This window comes from Gavialis gangeticus, unplaced genomic scaffold (genome assembly GCF_001723915.1).
Source record: "Gavialis gangeticus isolate Ggan-Ray unplaced genomic scaffold, GavGan_comp1, whole genome shotgun sequence".
NCBI lineage: Eukaryota > Metazoa > Chordata > Crocodylia > Gavialidae > Gavialis > Gavialis gangeticus.
The window spans coordinates 52,973,201-52,991,594 of NW_017728997.1; the positions used below are offsets into that span (position 1 = coordinate 52,973,201).

Consider the following 18,394-nt stretch of genomic DNA (forward strand, 5'->3'; position numbering starts at 1 on the left):
CCCCCCTCCTCCAGCCCCCCAACCCCTTATGTACCTGGCACAAAGCTGGTCCAGGTCCCTGCAGCTTACATCACTGCCCGCTCTGCAGGCAGCATGCTTCAGCACCAAGGAAAGAGCCAACCACAGAGATGCTCTGGCAGGCTACCAAAGTGTCTCTGTGGAGGACTGAGCCTCCAGTTGCCTCAGGGCATGGTCTGGGACTGTGCCCTGACCCGTTTTTTTCCCTGGGGTATTGATATCCAGGGGTTTAATTTTGCCCCCATGCTGCAAATTTGGGCAATGTTTTACCCAGGCATTAATTTTTGAATGTTGTTAAATCATTTATTATAAAACACATTTATTATAAACAATGCTATCATAGATCAAATGGCCCATCCACAGTATTTTACAAGTGGTGAATGACTTAATAAGTTGAAAGAGCAGCAAACATTACCTGTTGGACTGATCCAGCAGGACAAGAAGGCTCAAAACCACAGAACCTACAGGTCTGAACAGATCTCTGAAAGAAAGAAGACAAGAAAACAAACAAACACACACACACTTTTTTCACTTTGTCAGTTACAAGCTTGCTTGCAATAATGGTCAGTGAACCATCCCTTCTAGATACCCAAAACTTTTAACACTCCTGAACTGTTTGTACATGTGGCTGTATACTGCAGCACTGAATGGACAACACATGTGAATGAGGGACTGGGGGTGGGCAGCAGAGGAAGGGAGGGATTGATGTTTTATTATTTATAAATCTGTAAATACTCACCTTAAGCTCAATGGAGAGGAACTCATCACAGCGAGACCCCAGGTTTGGAGGCTCCAACAACTGATCAATGCCATAGGCAATGCCACCATTAAACTCCATATGCCTCTGGACAATCTTGGCATTGCCATTATCCACCAACAGCTCCCCCTTCAAGACAGATTAGTAAGAAAATAGCATTCATTAGTACCTAAAGCACCTACAATATGTATATCCACTGGAAGGAATGAAGTGAGGTTAAAATGTACTGCATGCCACAACATAAAGCAAACAATCAGGCTGTGGGGAACCAAGGAGAGTGGGAAAGATGGAATTCATTTCCTAGCTCATGAGAGGGCCTTGTGTGGCTGAACCCTCATTAGCACTGATCCTACCACTAGGCAACCAACAACTTCCTTCATATTGACCTATTTGGGACCAGAATGGAACCCTAGATGGGACCCACTGTTGCAGAGGACAATGGGCATGGCCACTCTATCCATTTCCACCACATCTGTCTGGCTCCATCATATGGATTAGGTTTGATGAGATCTGAATACGTCCTGTGCATCTGCATCTGACTATCCCAAATAATTAGATCCTGTGTCATCACATTACACTTGTTCACCTGGTTTTGATTATTTGGGTGAAATGGAAAAAGCAAACATACTTCTTTAACTGTCAAGTAAAAACCAAAAACACCCAACAATTCCCAATGTCCAGAACCCAATGTAATAACTTCAAGTCCAAGCCATCTTCCACAGTAGTTGATTCATACAAACTCACCTTAGTCATCAGGCTTCTAAATAACAAACATATTTTTTGCCTTGTAATTCCATAGCACCTTGATTGAGGATGAAATCTGTATATTTCTGAGGCATAAGATGCACTTGGGGGGATGTTAGCAACCAGTTATAAAATGGACCCAATTATTGCCTAGTCTCCAGCATCCACTGTTTGGAGATCACTGAATGGGCAGTCACCTGACAGCCCCAGACACATCTGGATGCCAGATTCCTGGACACTTATCAGTCTGGTTTTCATCCTGGGTATAGCAAAGACTGTTTGTTCTTTTGGCCTTAGTTGACAATCTTTGCCTGAAGATCAACAGGGGAAATTTGGCCCTACTGATCTTACCAGATCTTTTGGAGGCCTTTGATACAGTTGCTTATAAGATATTGATAAAGCATTTACTTGACCTGGTGGGTATTCATGCAACCTTTCTAAAACGGTTCTGCTCTTTCTCAGCAGACAGATCCCAGATGGTGGTGATGGGCAAGTGCTCGATGCATCCTTGGGACTTCCCTGTGAGGCACCCAGGGCTCCCATTTGTCATGCCTCATGTTCAGTGTGTATATGCAGCCACTGGACAAGACTGAGCAGAGATTTAGAGTGAGATGCCATCAGTATACCGATGACATCCAGCTCTACCTCTCTTTTTTCATATGACCCAGGCCCTAGTGCAGAATTTGGTGGCATATCTTCTAACAAGGGTAGGATGCCAGGAAGACAACTTCACTGCTTCAGAGTCTGCACTGGCTCCCAACAGCTTTTTAGGGAAAATTTAAGGAGCTGGTTTTGGCCCATAAGGCCCTAAGTGGTCTGGATCCTGTGGACTTAAGGGACTAACTTCTCCCTTATGCCCCATAACAATCCCTAAGGTTAGCTGAGAGTAACCTCCTGCAAGTACCATCAGTGTGCCTAGCCTGTGTGGCAAAATTGCATAAAAGGTCATTCACAGTACTCACTCCTCAGCTCTGAAACTCCCTCCCTCTTGAGGCCAGTTGTAGCTCATGCCTTGATGTCTTTCAGAAACTTTGTAAGAACATCCTGCTTGGTAAAACATTTAGCAAGCATAGCTTAGTTAAGATTTTTTTCAAGGCATTTCTGTTTGGTGTTGACACTCTATTTGCTCTTTAAGTTCTTTTGATTTCTTGTTCATGCTCCTGTTTTACAAGTTATTTTGTTCATTTATTGCAGAGAGTGGTAGTAAGCCATGTTAGTTAGTTAGTTAGTCAAGCAGAAGGTAGGGCAGAGTGTTACCTTATAGACAAACTAATCCAGAGAGGCAAAAGCTTTAATAAATAACAGCTTTCTTCTTCAGGTGGCATTCACAGCATCTGACAAAGTCAACTGTTACTTACAAAAGCTTATGTCTCTCTGAATTAGTCTACAAGGTACCACTCTGCCCTGCCTTTGGCTCGTTCTCTTACTATAAGCTACTCTGAGCCCTTGTTGGGAAGGGCAGCATAAATCATATAAACAAATAAATATATACACAAACAAAATATCCATGAAATTTTTCTTAAATAATTATGTTTTTCTTCCCCATTTCATATCTCAATTTTTCTTTTAACTCATTTTCATTCATCATTCCCTATTCTGAAAAAAACATCAACACTAACCATGTCTACATGAGATGCTGACTGTGCAGTAGCTTGATACTATGGCGCAGTAGCAGCACATGGCAAGAATTTTGACATAATGCTACTGCACGGTAGTATTAGGTTACTGTGTAGCAATGTTACAAAAAGGCATTTGTTGGCACTACTGCGCAGTAACTTGGGTTACTGCACAATCAGTCCTTGTTTATACTAGGGCTAAATGACTGTGCAGTAACAATTGCACAGTCAGCATCGCATGTAGACACAGCCACTGAGAACTGTTAAATATCTGCTTAAGTAAAGCAACCTTCCTGGTATCCCTTTAGTTACACTGCTGTTGCTAAATATACACATGTACACATTTGCCCTTCCTGATCCATTCTCCACATTAAGAGTTTTGTTCCACCTTGAATGGCTGAACTAGATACCGGAGTTTAGGGGTCTTTTACTGTATCCAAGATAAAAATCTCTATGCTGCCAGGAGAGGCTCATGTGCCTATAGAGCTCAAGGTTTTGAATTCAGTTTCTGCAAGTGAACCACTCAGAGGGCCAAACACAACTGAACTGTTTTTTCTACATAATATTTTCTCTGTAGTGAATAAAGTCCAAATTTATTACTTACAACATTACTTCTGCTGCAACTGAAAGAGACAGTGGATCCGTGCATGGTCCTTACAGAATGAATGTGTGGCAGGTTTCCAGCTACAATCTGGAGATGCATAAAAATAACACAATAGGAAAGATAGGGAAACTAATGATTGATACATAAGATTTTCCTCAGAAGACTCAGTTGAAACAACCACACTGAGCAGAGTACTGGTATTATGAAATGAAGTTGCATAAGGATGGAGTTAGTGGAACTACTAAAATATTGCCAGTTTAAAACTTGACACTGTAGTAAATGGTTAAAAACTGACTGAAATTGCCTTCAATTTATCTGTTGTTCTTAAGAATTTGCTCATATTGCACAGTTGAATAATTTTCACTTGGTCTGTTTGAAAACATCATTTAGACTATTTTTCCCATGTGGTTAGATATGTTAAGTCACATGGTATGGTTTCTTTTCACTGATTAAATGACAAACATTTTCCAAACCTCAGAAGAACACTTTTTTGATGAATCTGTAATACTTTCAGCATTCATGTTTCAGCCTGATTTCCAGACCTAAGCACTGGTCAATTATAATAACACTAAATTCAGTACATGTTAAATTAAAATGTTTGTGATTCCCTAGTTTTTGCATTTTAATTTTTAGGCCAAAATGGCTCTGCAGTAATCAGTCAGTTTCTACTGGATAATGCTTTGCATTGTCTGAGAGCTCTGGCTCAGAATTACCCTTTAAACCCCAGGTCATTTGTTTATTTGGCAGAAAACCCTTTTAGAGATGTCCTCTCCTTGGAGATCTAAATACCTGTGCCTCCCACTGCACTGCTACTTTTACCAATGTTACTTAGCCTAGACTGCTACAATTACGTGGCGGCTTTAAAAGAAATGCAGTGGTTCCAACTTTTTTAATCACTGTTTTTACCTTCATCGCTCTAATCATGTGCACTTTGAGATATGCTGCCAGCTTGTCTCTGTGGTCTTTATGATACAACCATTTTTGCCTCTTCTCAGGAAAGCTGTTAAATACAGCATCAGTAGGCCACAGCATGGTGAAAGGTCTGTGGACAGGGTTGTTAACCATAGTGAGTAGCCCTGCTTCCTGTTCAGAGACACAATACAAAGCATAAATGCACAGTATAAAAATAATAAATGGATCTGGTATCTGCATGAATGGCCCACGCAGCCCCATAATGAAGCATTTCAGGAAAAGAATGCAAACAGCTTACCTTCAGAAGTTTGCTGTAGATTTTGTATCCATATGCTTCTGCCACATCAGTGACGTTCTGCTATAAAAATAATAGAAAATGTTGGTTATAAAACGTGAATCTGAATTTTATTTACTGAAATTCCAAGTGAAGAAGCAAAACTGCCAGCCCTCAGAGCCAGAAATTTTCCATTGCTGGCAAAGTTTGACCACGACAAAGCTGCTATTTTGATTTCTGTCATGTAGTACTAATTTAATATTGTTAAGTAACAAACCAGAGCTGTAACTGGCATTGTATACTACACCCTGCACCAGCAATTGCGAGTATCATCCTGCTACTGGAAATAGCCACTGCTAGGTTTTGGTGTGGCCAGTATCCAGGAAGTTAATGTAGCAGGTGCCAGGTGTAGAAGCCCTCTCAGCCCCCCTACTGCAACCTCTACTGCTGCTCACCCCTGTTGCCAAGTGCTGATGATCATAGGCACTGACTTATTTTTGCTGGGGTGTGGATGATGGACATGTGTAAAGTTTTATACATTTCACACAGCTCTCTCCCCAAAGGGGGCCAGCGCCCTTGGGCCCGCGTGTATTCAGTGCCTCTGCTGCTGATTTTTGTTCACTAGGGACAAACATAAAAGGCAAATTTGGCAGTGGTACAATACCTGGGAAAAGGGTGGGGAGGCCAGAGGGTGCCTTCCTCCAGCAGCTATGGAGATAACCTAGTAGGTGCTGGTCTGGCCATGCCATCTCCATGTACAGCATCAGTTATTCCCAAAAGCAGGACACCTCCCACCATACAACACTATTGGTAAATTCTAGTCTCAAGCCCCACTGCCCAGAGAAAGGTCGGAAAAAGGTACCCCCCCTTAAGGGACTTCCATTTTGGTGCCCCCTCTAATTCCACACCTGGGGATCATGCCTGCTCAGCCACCTTTAGTAATGCTACTGCAGCAAGCAGACCCCATGGGGCCAAATAATTCATTTTACCCATTTAGGCAGGCAATGGGGCACCCAGATATTAAACCCCAAAATTCAAGATAGGAGGTATTCCCCTATTTGCTCAGAGAATCTGCATTTCAGATATATCTTTGTAATATCCTGCACAGGTTAATACTTTAAAACCTAGTGAAGGCTGTTCTCTGTGTATAAGAAAATTTAGATATTTGTTTCTATAGTGTGATTTTTACTTAATGATCTCTGAATATACCTTGGTCCATCACTTTTGTCATTCCACTTGTAGGCATGACCCACTTTGCTAACAGAACTTCCCTACCCCAACACCAACATTTTGAAAGTACCTTTCACTACAAAATCTAAGAATTTTTTACTTGTCACGCTATAAAAAAATATTAAAATATTGTTCTTATAAACTTACCTGTGATAGCTGAGAGGGAATGCTAAGACCCTGAAGTTCACCTGGGATTAAAATCTTGTCAATGATATGGATCACTCCATTTACTCCAACAAGATCACTGGTTATGACCTTAGCATCATCATTTAGATACAAACTATTCTGAGGAAGAAGGAACATACAATGTACATTTCAAAAGAGATGCTCCTCTTTTATGCTCTTTCATTTGCAAGATGCTTTCACAGAATGATAGAAAGGAGGCTTGGAAGGGACCACAGGAAGTCATCCAGTCCAATCTGCTGTTTAAGGTAGGATTGGTCCTGACTAAACCATCCCAGTCAAGTATTTGTCTAACCTACTCTTAATGATACCTCAACATCTCTGAGTAGCCTGTTTCAGTGCTTAAACAGTCCTCATAGTAGAGAGAGCTAGTTAGCTGTGTTAGTCTGAAGTCAGGGAGAAGGCAAGGCAGAGTGGCACTGTATCAACTAACTAATTCAGAGAGGCCTAAGCTTTGTAAGCTTACAAAAGCTTAGGCTTCTCTGAATTAGTTAGTTGATACAGTGCCACTCCGCCTTGCCTTGTGTCAACCTCACAGTGAGAAAGTTCTAAGCCTCTCCAAGACTTCTAAATAAAAGGTACTAGCTCTGTATCTCCCTCCACTAAAACAAAGGGTTTAGGAGAAATATTTTACAAGCTTGGGAGGTGCCAACTGGGGGCAAAACAATAAGGGGAAATGAATTGTCACTAATATATTACCTCTTTCACTGCAATATGTATTTTGTGTCCTGATAAAGCCACAACGGACTCTTGCATCTCCAAGTCACTGGACAACAGTTTACGACAACCCACAATGTGGTAGCGCAGCAAATCTTTGATGAGGGTGTGATTCTCCCATTCAGCAAACTAGAGAGAGGAAAATGGTATAAAAAGGTCCACATGTTAGGACTTTTCTTGAACAAGAAATCAGGACTGTTAAAATAAATTTAGCCAGTAGCTAAACAGAACATGAAATGTTCTACTTTATTTGCTCTGCCTACCCTTCCCCTTTGGAAGAAGTCCAGTCTCGTTCTAAAGCCAACAGAACAGACAGAAGGCAGCTGAGTTATAGGGATATATTCCAAAAAGGCTCTCATAAGACATCAGATGCTGGGAGCAAGAGAAAAGTTGAGACGAATACGGCTGAGAAGAAATGGCAGCATGGCAGTGAACTCCTGGGGTTTGCCAGCCTTCTGACCACAGATGAGCCCAAAACAGTTTTGTACCACTTTGGGGAAGTACAGAACCAAGACACCAAGACTGAACCTCTCTGAAGATTATTCTGAACACCTAGTTCTCAACTTTGAGGTTTGGGACCAACCAGCTTGACTGCTGACTGCACCACTGAATTGGAGGAGACTGCAAATTAAACTAAGTTGAAAACAAATCACCTCTGAAGTGTTTATTAAAGGAAGCGTGAAAACAAACTAATTAAATACTTTTTACTTTGTTCCTGTACCTATATTTTCACTATGCTAGGGATTTTTAATCCAGCAACACAGAACTGCACCTAAGAAGTTGTTGAAGACTAGAGCCAAGGTGAAGTCTTTTAGGAACTGCACACATTTTTATTTTCCTGGTTAGCTTCCAGAGTCAGCCCTCACAGGTGTTTCTTCACAATGTTTGAAGACTCGGGTATATGTACTCTAAATGCCTCCACGGTTCACATTTTTAATGCTTTCTGGTAACCAGAAGAACTCATTTTTCCCCCAGTGATCCTGGATGGTTTCATCAGTGCCAGAACTGGGCCCCAGCATAGCTCTGAAGGATTCTTCCTTTGTTAAGTGTCACAATGATACAAACACACTAGAGAATTCTACCAAGCTGACAGAGACAAGATGACTAATTTATCTCCTCTAGAAAGATTAGTTAAAGTAGGAACTATTCTCCATATTACCAGTAAAGTAACTACTTCAATAGGAGTAAGGGCTGGGTTAGAACTAGTAGCATAATCAAAGTGGGGTGAGCAAGGAACCAGCCACATGTATCAACTTAGTGGGGAGGGTGCAAAATAGCAGCCACTGCCCCATGTGACCCTGCTACCCAGGGCACCAAACTGCTCAGTTATGCCTCTGGTTAGAGCTAAATAAGTATGATAAAAATTGGTCACTTGTGCTTAAATAAAATTGACAATTTGGGATGGTTTCAAAGCCCTACGAAACTGGAGTTCTTTGATTCACTTAAATTGGTTTAGTGAAACAGACTCTCTTAGAGGACATCATCATCAACAGACCACACAGAGTAGCTGTAAAAGTGCAGGGTTCAGAGACGGCCATCCCAAGAAGGTGCTGCTTACCATTGTACTGTTCTGTATTGACTCTGCATTTGGAACAAAGATGGTGAAAACTCCGGCTCCTTTTATTTCCTTGATGTTAGAGGCCTAATGCAAGGAGTGATTGCCATCAATTAAAGCAGAACAAAAAAGTACAATTTTGATTATAAGGCCGTTTAAAGAAAATGCCAAGTAAATTTTAAACCTTTGGACAATAACAACTGTGCCACCAACCTGGATCTTATTGAAGAATATAGAAGCTGCTTCACTCCTCATGAGCTCCTAGAAATAAAAACAAAATATTAATGGTGAGATTATGTTTCAGTCTCTTGGTTTTTGATGAAGAGAAAAAACTCATTAACAGCATACTGGCTTTTCCACTTTACCCCAGAGTATGCCTAGCACATGAAACAGCAGCTCAGACTATAGATGGACATGCATATAAAGTGCTTCAAAACCTGCCTTCATTTGAACTGCTTCTAATTTGGAGGAGGCCATAACAGTACTGCACAAATGTGTAGGCTCCTCCCACTTCAAGTGCCATGAAATGTGAAGGAGTTGATAATGTTGCTTTCCCCACAGCGGGCCTTCACCTTGGCTTGGCACTGATGCCAATATTGGTTTTGGCTATAAGTTGCCATCTTTGCCACAACCCATTTATACATGGCTTGATTCTGCTGGTTCTTCCTGAGACACCACTTGGTGCTTCCCTTCTTCCAGAAGGAGTAGACCAGGGGCTCTGCTCACCTCCAACTGGTGGAGCATTTAGTGGGCCTGGACATTGTATGATGCAGGTCATTTGTATGGAGAGTGGGTGCTAAAAGACCACAGTCAAGAAGCCAAGTTTCTAGGGTAATGGTCCAGAAAATAGTGGCCATGGCAAGCCTTTGTGCTTGGCTCTAGAAAGGTAAAATCAAATGAGGTTAGAGCCTGTGACCCAGAGCATCAGAGTTTGCAGTCTGTGTAACAGGGTCCTGCCTCTGAGAATGGCTGTGCAGCCTTCTGGCAGCCACACTAATCCTGTCTAACTCTGGATTCTCAGGGTACCACTCTTTCTTTACCTGCCACGCCTTGCTGGAAATGAATATAAAGTGGAGAGCTTGCCTTCAGAATACTACAATGAACTGGAGGTGCTTCACTCTACCCTGCTCATCACTGGGCCACCTTGCTCTGGCTCAATCCCTGGACTTAATCCCCTGAGCAGGATGTCTCTCCCTATACTTGGCTTCAGCCAACTCATTTTGTTAGCCTCTACCTGGGTGGGGCTCACTCTTCTCCTAGTGCTCCCAAATGGCTACTCTTCTCTGATACTTGCTGGATCTCCTGAGCTACTCTTTTTATAGACCTTTCATAGGACTCTTGTCCATATGCACAAGTCTTTCTCTGTCTCCCACCCAGCTGGTCCTTAAACGGTAATCACAGGTGTGTGGGAACAAGGGGGGAGGGTGCAATTATTCTCAAATTGTTCTTCTTTGGTTTTTGTTTTCATGCCTAGTCCCACAGTGTGTGCTTTTAATTGGATGCTTTTAACTCTTGTTTTTTTAAAACTTTTTTTTTTACTTTTATTAAAAAAGGTCTATCAGAGTTAAAAAATCTCTCTCTCTTTCCAATCTCTGCTCCCTGACAAGTCCCTCTTAGGGCCTGCAGTCTCAGCCACCTAATCGTTCCTTCTACAGGGCCTTCTGGCTCTTGGCCTTGCCCACGGTCCTTTTGCAGGGCTTTCTGGCTCTAGCCCCTGCCACGTCCTTAGGGTTCTAAGTGTAGCCCCTTGACTTGGTGGTCTCTTTTCATGTTAGAGACCTCCTTGACTAGCAACATCTATCTGGGCTCTAAGCCCACTAATCCAGTGCACAGTATCTTCCCCAGGCATTTGCTGGGTCTTCATCTACAATTAATGTTTTGTCCTAATATTCTACTCAAAGCAGTTACTGGGATCTGTTTGCTGCTACAACTTCTCTGAGGTAACAAGGGGGAGAAACATTAGGGATAAAAACCCTACCCATAAATACCCCTTCATGACAATTGCCTGAATATAAGGTAACTTGGGAACTTTACCTGGGTCTACATATGAACCACCTCTTTAAACCCAGACTTAACTAAATTTCTCACCTATAGAGCAGGCACATACACCCAGCCAGTCTTATTCTGGTCATGCCAACAGCCTGCAGCCACTAAGTGGTACAAAGTCTTGTACAAGACAAACTACATTATTCCCTATATAATAGTTTCTATTAATAACAGAACTTAATACTAAGCCTACTAAGGGCTCTTGTCTGATGTACTACTGCAGGCACTATTATTTTTCATCTACTGAAACTGAAATGTTTTCTGACTTGTTCAGCGTTACCTGTGTGGATACCTTCAAGAATGTTATATATAAGTTGTTCGATTGGCCCAGGGATGGCAGGAGAGAATGGGAGGGAACAGTAGAGCAGTAGGCTCTCTGAATAAACAAGCTTTATTGCTTTATATGTTAAACTCCTTCGTCTTTTGAGAAAAACACAACCCAAGAAGTCAGTAAAAAAAGGCAGGGTATGGAATGCAGGCTTCTTGACACACACTTTAGAGTCATACTCACTGAACCAGTAGTTCTGTCCCCATTTGTACTAATGAAAATCTACAGAAGAACCAGAGACTCCTCCAGAAAAAAGTCATCCTTCTATTTGTCATCTCAACACAATGGTCACATAGAATGACAGATTCACTTTTCAGAAGAGAGTTTCATTTTAATGCTTTCTTTCTGAGAGAAGTTATTTTCCTTTCTGCTTTCTTATCAATCTCAAGTGACTCATGGGCAGAATGAAAAGAAATGTATTTCTAAACCTTGTGGATCTTTCATATATTTCTCAACTCCTTTGCTGAATTTCCAGGTATTTCCTGGTCACTGTTGTCCATTATCCTGCTTGTTTCCATCTGCTGCTTTAGAGAAGGAAGTAGCTCACCCAAGATAAGTGTCAGTTAAAACACAGTCCTTTCTGAATATACTTTACCTCATATATATTGCCTCTGCAGGTGAATCCATCTCCAAAATTGCCCGGACTACAGGAACATTTGCGAGTCCCAGCTCCTGTGTACTCGCAGATACCAAATCGACTACAGCCTCCATTATTCTAGTAGGAAAAATAAAGATAGACATACATCCATGGCACTACCAGCTTGAAAATTTACTCACATCTGAACAGCAGAACTTGCCCTTTCTTGTGCCCATATCAGATTCAAGGTATTCTCTGACATCCTGCTTATGTGTCCTATGTCTTCTTGCTACAACTCAATATTTTATGATTAGGACTCATCTACCTAGTGAAACTTCTGAGCTTTTAGTTCACATCCTAAACTTTATTTCACAATAGCAATTTGTACCACATGTCCATGTGGACACACTTAGAGCACCATTTGGTGGGCTACCTTCATCCAGATCTAAAATGGACAATAGGGATTTCTTAGTTGAGAATAAGAGTATACATAAGGAATGAGTGGAGAAAGGCCTTTCTGGGATATTTTCCAGTATAGATAAACTCCTAGCCTTTTCCTTTAAAGGCCTCTCCTACTTTGCCAGCAAACATTGTTCCCACAGAGACAATCTCCATCAAGCCCAAGAGGAAAAAAAAGCTGTCCACCCATTCAAATAAATCTCTCTGAAGGGTTTAGGTTGCTAACTCCTGCTGAATTTATGCTCATTTCAGTATCTTCATGTATCTGGGCATTCATCATTCTTTTCAGCAACTTCTTTAGATGAAGGGATGCAATGAAACAAAAATGTATGAATTGTCTTTGAGCTTTTTAAAGGAGACATATGCTTGGAATAGCGAGACAGCATGAAGCCACAACGGCACTCAGTCCTTCATTCTTCTGAGACATATATGGGAACATCATATAGTTTATAGTGTGGAGAAAGGAGGGCACACCCTTTTTCCAGCCCAATCTACCGTCCTCTTACTATGTACACTCCAAATTTGCTTCTCCCTTGGATTGGGTTTTTATTAATGAAAAAGCAAAAAATGGCAAAAAATCAAGTTAAATTTTCTCCCCATGCTTGACTGTTCTTAGGGTTCCTCTTTCAGGACACTTCTGTTCATGACCTGGCTACTAACTTTCCTTACAACTTGGTATATTAACACCTAGATGAATAAGTCAGCAAAAGTTCCTGTAACACTCCTCTTGTGGGTTCAACACAAGAGGAGTTAGTGGGGCTTAGTAGGGCATTAGTGGGGTACTTCAAGGGACATTTCAAGTCAAAATTACAGGAGACTAGATATCAAGTACCATATTTACTCAAATAGAAGATGACTCTTATCATAAGATGACCCCTCAATAATTAGATTTGATATATGGAAAATGTATAAATTTGTTATAATATTCCAGGTATAAAATCTAATTATTGGAGGTTTGCCTTGAATTTGTCCCCCTCCTACTGCTATAGCATGGAAAATGAATCTGGGGGATCAGAAAGCCCCTTTGCTTTCTGCTTCCCCCTGCAACTTTTTCTTCTGGCAGGCCCTTCCTCCTCCTCTTACTGTCAGAGGAAAACATGCTTACTGCTTTCCCTGAGCACATAAAAGTGAGGACCAAATCTGAAAACATTAACCTTGAAATTAAACATGGCTGTAGCAATTTACATATAGTACCCATGCACTTAGTTCATCTAGAATTAATGGTTGTTACCATTTATTGAAACTGCTGCAAGTTTTAGCACAGGTGTTTCACACAGACACATTTGCACAGCACTCTGGCACTTATTTATATGTTGAATAACCTTTTGGGGGGTTTTTTGGGGGGGAGAGGGGGAGGTGACATCCTATGTGTAGTTCCCAGGCCCAGAAGCCTTGGAGTTCAGATGCCCCTAGTCTTGCCTGCTGCTAGCCAAAAGGCTGAGGAGCAGCTAGGGGAAAAGCTCAAAAATGATTTGACATTGCCACAACGTTGGCAGGAAACTACCACAAGGATAGCTTAGTGCAGTCCTTTTGTAAAAAAAATAATTAAAAACATACAGCTATACATATGAAATCCTTAAACAACATACATCAACTTCCCACAAAATAACCCCTTACAGAACTCTTTTTCTTCATGTAGAAACCCATGAAAAACTATTACCTTAGTAACCAAATGAAATTCTCTGCCCCTCCCATCACTCCTCTCTGTTGGTTTAGTGAAATAAAGGGTGTTCAGTCCCTTTACCTCCACTTCTCCTCTGCCTCTTCTTCTCTGGTCTCTTCCTTGTCCCAATCAATGTAGTATTTCAGTTCATGCAGCCCTACCTTCAGGCACTCTCTTTCAGTGAAGGCCAACCCCTTAAAACTGCAGGTTTCCTACATTCCATAAACTAGCTTGAAAACATGCTAATAAAGTCATTAATAACATTTTCTCTGGTCCCTTTGGTACGAGTCCATATACAGTAAAAGCTGTGCTATCCAGCACTTTACTAACCAGCCTGCTCTATTAACCAGCATGGCGATCAATGCAGCAAAAGCAAAACCGGAAGCCCCACCATGGCACTTCCGGTTTTGTCGAGTCCCACGGCCCGAGGCAAAGCAGCCTGTGCGGGGCCCCCCTCTTTGCTACTCATAATTTCTGTTCAAGCCCCTCTTCCTGTCCCCCGGCATACTGATGCACCAGATGCAGCGGGAGGGGTGGTGGCCTGAACAGACACGTCTCAGATAACTGGCAATTTTGATTAACTGGCACTCCACATTCCCCCTGGATGCCAGATAACACAGCTTTTGCTGTAGTACCATCTCCCATGCTAACAACAGGTTTATTTTGGTGACACTCAGAAAGTGACAGACCCTTTGCATATGTACACTCCCAAAGCACATCCCACCATTTCTTTTTCTCCACACCTCTCCTTTGGGCACCTAGATATGCCTCATCTGTGTTGTACCTTTCTTACAACTGCCCGTGCGAGATAGGCATGTTCCCCTTTTGGTTGTTTACCTGCCACTGCTCCCCACATCTTCTTCACCTGTCCTTCTGTGAAGTTTCCCACCAGCGCCATCCTGACTCCTTCCCTTACTGCTTTCATCAATTTCTTAAGATCCTTCAGGAGCAGGAGCCCTAACTTCCCTATTTTATACCTCTTCATGAAAAGGTCTGATATACTCCCGATTTCCTCAAAATTGAAGTTTCCCACCAGTACCAACCTGTTTCTCTCTTACTGCTTTCATTCATTTCTTATGATCCTTCAGGACCTCCAGCCCTCCCTTTCTTATTTTATACTGAACGTAACTTTGCATCCTGATGTAATGAACCAGTGGTTGCCACACCCGTGGCCTCTTCAGAGAGGTTTGTATCTTCCCTACTTCCACAAAATTGCAGCTGCATGAAATCAGGAGATATGCACTGCTTTCCCCTCTCCGTTACTGCCTTGCATATCGCACTTACATATTTTGAATAGACAAACAATCCCAAGTCTGGCATGCCCCATTCCCTGCCCCCCCGCTCCTCCGCCCCGTCTCTCTTGCTTTGTACAGTTCAAATCTGTCCAATTCTTCTCTTCTGGCATACAAAAAGAACACATACATTTCCCTCTGTACTTAACCACCTCCACTTCCAAACCATAGCCAAAATACTTGCTGTATCCTTGCTGTCACCTTTTCCTGTGCTGTACTACTTTTTCCATTGGTGTCCATCGGGATACCTATCACTCTAATTTCACTCTTGTTTGAAGGCCAGGAAGCACCAGGCCCTACGCAGCTCAGGGGCTGTGCACCCCAGCAGTAGCTTGTGCAGGCAGCCCCAACTGAAGAAAAAAAAAGCAGTGAAGAGACTGATCTTTTTTTTTTTCTCTCCTAGAGCCCAAGGCCCAGTGCTTCCCTCTGCAGCTGCGGTACCCCCTGGCCAGCTCTTGGGTGGGCTGCTAGCAGGTGGGAGCTGCCCAGCCGGGGTGGGGAAGGGGGAGGGGGAGGAAGTGTGGCTGTGGAGGGAACCACTAGGCCCCTGCACAGCTTGGTCTTCATGTATTACCTTCTAGAGGTTTTTCCTCATCCTCAAAGTCAGTGTGTTGGCCATAAACTTATAATCCTCGTTAAGGAGTGTAATCAGTCTCCAGTTGTTCAGGAGTTCCTTTCCCCCTTTCTTGAAGAGTAAGATTACAACACATTTTGTAAAATCTCTCTGTCTCTCATGTTTTTGCTATTTTCTTGAAAATCTCCGTTATATCACTGTCCTGGTAAAGGTGGTGCATATGGTCACTTGATACACTGGGGCCATGAGTGCCATAAACTGCCTGAACCCTGGACACTCAACAAAGGAGAAGGGCTGGTCATTCAGAGCAAGCATCACCCCAGTACTCTGGGTGACCTCGCTCGCCTTCGGAACATGCCCCACTTTGTGCCCACCTTTTCCCCACTGGCCCAGGGTGGCCTGCCTCTGCTTCTGGCCTGAGCCACTGCAGGCATGTGGCTGCATTTCCTGAATCAAAAGTAAATGTCTGTTCACTTCTGTTTCAATTTAATCTGTGCAGTTTAGACTAACCTGCAAAGACTGAATCGATTCAGCCTCAGGCTTTTTAACAGTCTGTATCTAGGTCCCTGTGACTTCCTGCTCCCCACTCTCCACTGAGGGCTGGAGCCCCAGGGAGTTAGTGGCAGAAAGCTGCTCTCTAGCTCTGACTTCACTTGCCTCCCCCTTTATCATATTTCTTTGTCCGGACTTTCTTCCTTCCCCCTTCCTTTCTCGCTGGCTCTTTTCCTTGCTCCATCTTCACTGCTGTTGTCTGCTGGGTTCTTCCTTCTTCCACTTCCCCACTTGCATGTCTTTTGATCCTTTGTTTGCTGTTCCCTCCTCCCCTTCCATTTTGTTTCCAGTTCTTTCTTATGCATCCTCTATTACAGAGATTCTGCTTCCTTTTGTCTCCATTTCTTCCCCACTGCAGAGTCTCCTCTACCATTTCTGTCCTGGTCTCTTCCCCCTTCTCTTCCTCACTGTCCCTTTCTGATTTTTGTGGTTCTTTGAGGGGCCTGACCTTGGTTGCAAAAGCTGTTGGGCACTTATCAAGTGTCCCTCCCTACCCCACAAAGTGCATTTTATGAACTCCTGGCACTCTGCTGCTTTGCGTCCCATCCCTTCACACCTGGAACACACTATGAGGGGACACTATGGAGCCAGGTGCCTTTCCTTCCCACATCTGCTACATGGATTCATTTGCCCATAGTGTATTATAAAATCCTGATCTGGCCCTATCTGGGCCACTGGCAGGAGGTGCTGCACCCCACTTGGTTTCCACTCATTTGATTTTAACACTGCTTGAGTCCTCCAACACCCCATCCAAATACCATATTTGTCCCAAATACCATATTTCTGCCCACAGAACTCTGCACATATTTTTCCAGACACCCTTCTGTCTTCTGCCTCTAATATATCCATATATACAATTGAAAAATAGTCACTCTTTCCCTTGATTGTTCTGCTGCTACAAACTTTAACCATTTTAAATTCCTCCCTCTCTCCTTCCTCTGCATATTTCTCCCAAAATTTGTCATATGTCTTTTTGTTCCAAAAAGTCAGTTGCTACATCTTTCAGTTGGAGAAGGCAATCATGCCAGGGAGTGTTTGGCCTGCACCCCAAATATCTCCAACTGTATGTAGAGGGGTTGGGTTTTTTTGATTAGCTCAAATAATATTTTGTTTCTTCGGCACACTTGGCCCACAGGAAATCTCCTACTTCAATCAGTGCTCAACAACACAGTAACATAGTCCATCAAGAGGGATTCGTAGTTCTGGGGTCTCTCCAGCCCCTGAGAAGGTGCTGCCAGCTTTGTGCTGCTCCCTCAACACCACAGCGCAGTCCTCCCTCAAGTGAGCTCCCTCTCATAGCCTTGCATTGCTGCTGCCTTTGATGACATCCGGGTGGGATAAGTGGATTGTTTCAGTCCCTCCATGATAAGCAAGTTCAGGGCAGAAGTTAGCAATGTGGTTCTTATCATATTAATCTCTTTATTACAGTCTTTCAAGCACTCAAATCCCACTTCCTCAAATTTATTTATCCTTTTTCCAATCTCCTCTGTACCTACCCCATTTTCTTAATGTTCTTGCCAGGTAATAGTAAAAAAAATCTTCCCCACCCCCTCCATTGTCTCTTTGCAGAACATATAAAGTAAATATATATGGCATTCCCCAGCCTCCTAATTCCATGGCTTTTTATAGCTCCATTCTGGCTACCCTTTCTTTTTTACTTCCTCCCCAAAAATGCATATCTGCCTCTGTACCCTCCTTCTCTATTGCCATGATGGTGGATACACAAGTCACATGTAAAGGATGACTGGCAAGAGTGCCATTTTCACCTCTTTACCTTTGAAAGATAGATAAAGTTCTACCACTCCATGATCCAAAGATCTGTCTCACTCTTGTCTCTAACATCTCTTGCACTTCGTTCCATCCCCTTTGGCATCCACTGGGATTTCCAAGATCTTGATTATACATTCGATCACCTGCAGCCTGAACGTCTGTAAATTCTCCCAATTCCCCATACCCATGAATATACTTTTCATCTTATTTAATTTTGCCCCTGACACTTTACTGTAGTCCTCAGTATGCTTTAATACCCTCTCGATTAATACGCTGTTCTTCACCACCATGTTCACATCATCCATATATAATGTACATTTAACTTCTCCTCCTGTTATCTTCACAACACTTATCAGCTTATCATCACAAATTCTCTGTGCCAATGGCTCCATCATGCACACAAAAAGATAAGGGGACAGCAGGCATCCCTGTCTTACCCATTTATATAGAGAATGCTTTGCTCAAGTAACATTTTACCAGAACTTGACTTTCTGCTTTACTGTATAGCACTTTGACTCATCCA

The 18,394-nt window shown here is 42.6% G+C and overlaps 1 protein-coding gene across 1 annotated transcript in view; it reads right to left on the minus strand.

Annotated features, from left to right (window-relative positions):
• The window catches only part of STAB1 (stabilin 1), a 297,038-nt gene that overhangs the window by 61,252 nt on the left and 217,392 nt on the right, over positions 1-18,394 (minus strand). Inside the window, exons 45-54 of the mRNA XM_019505230.1 lie at positions 11,580-11,699; positions 8,824-8,871; positions 8,614-8,697; positions 7,038-7,184; positions 6,303-6,440; positions 4,950-5,009; positions 4,646-4,822; positions 3,740-3,826; positions 758-904; positions 434-499 (exon numbers count right to left, since the gene is read on the minus strand). Coding sequence (XP_019360775.1) covers positions 434-499; positions 758-904; positions 3,740-3,826; positions 4,646-4,822; positions 4,950-5,009; positions 6,303-6,440; positions 7,038-7,184; positions 8,614-8,697; positions 8,824-8,871; positions 11,580-11,699 — 1,074 coding nt within the window. The remainder of the gene's footprint in view (positions 1-433; positions 500-757; positions 905-3,739; positions 3,827-4,645; positions 4,823-4,949; positions 5,010-6,302; positions 6,441-7,037; positions 7,185-8,613; positions 8,698-8,823; positions 8,872-11,579; positions 11,700-18,394) is intronic.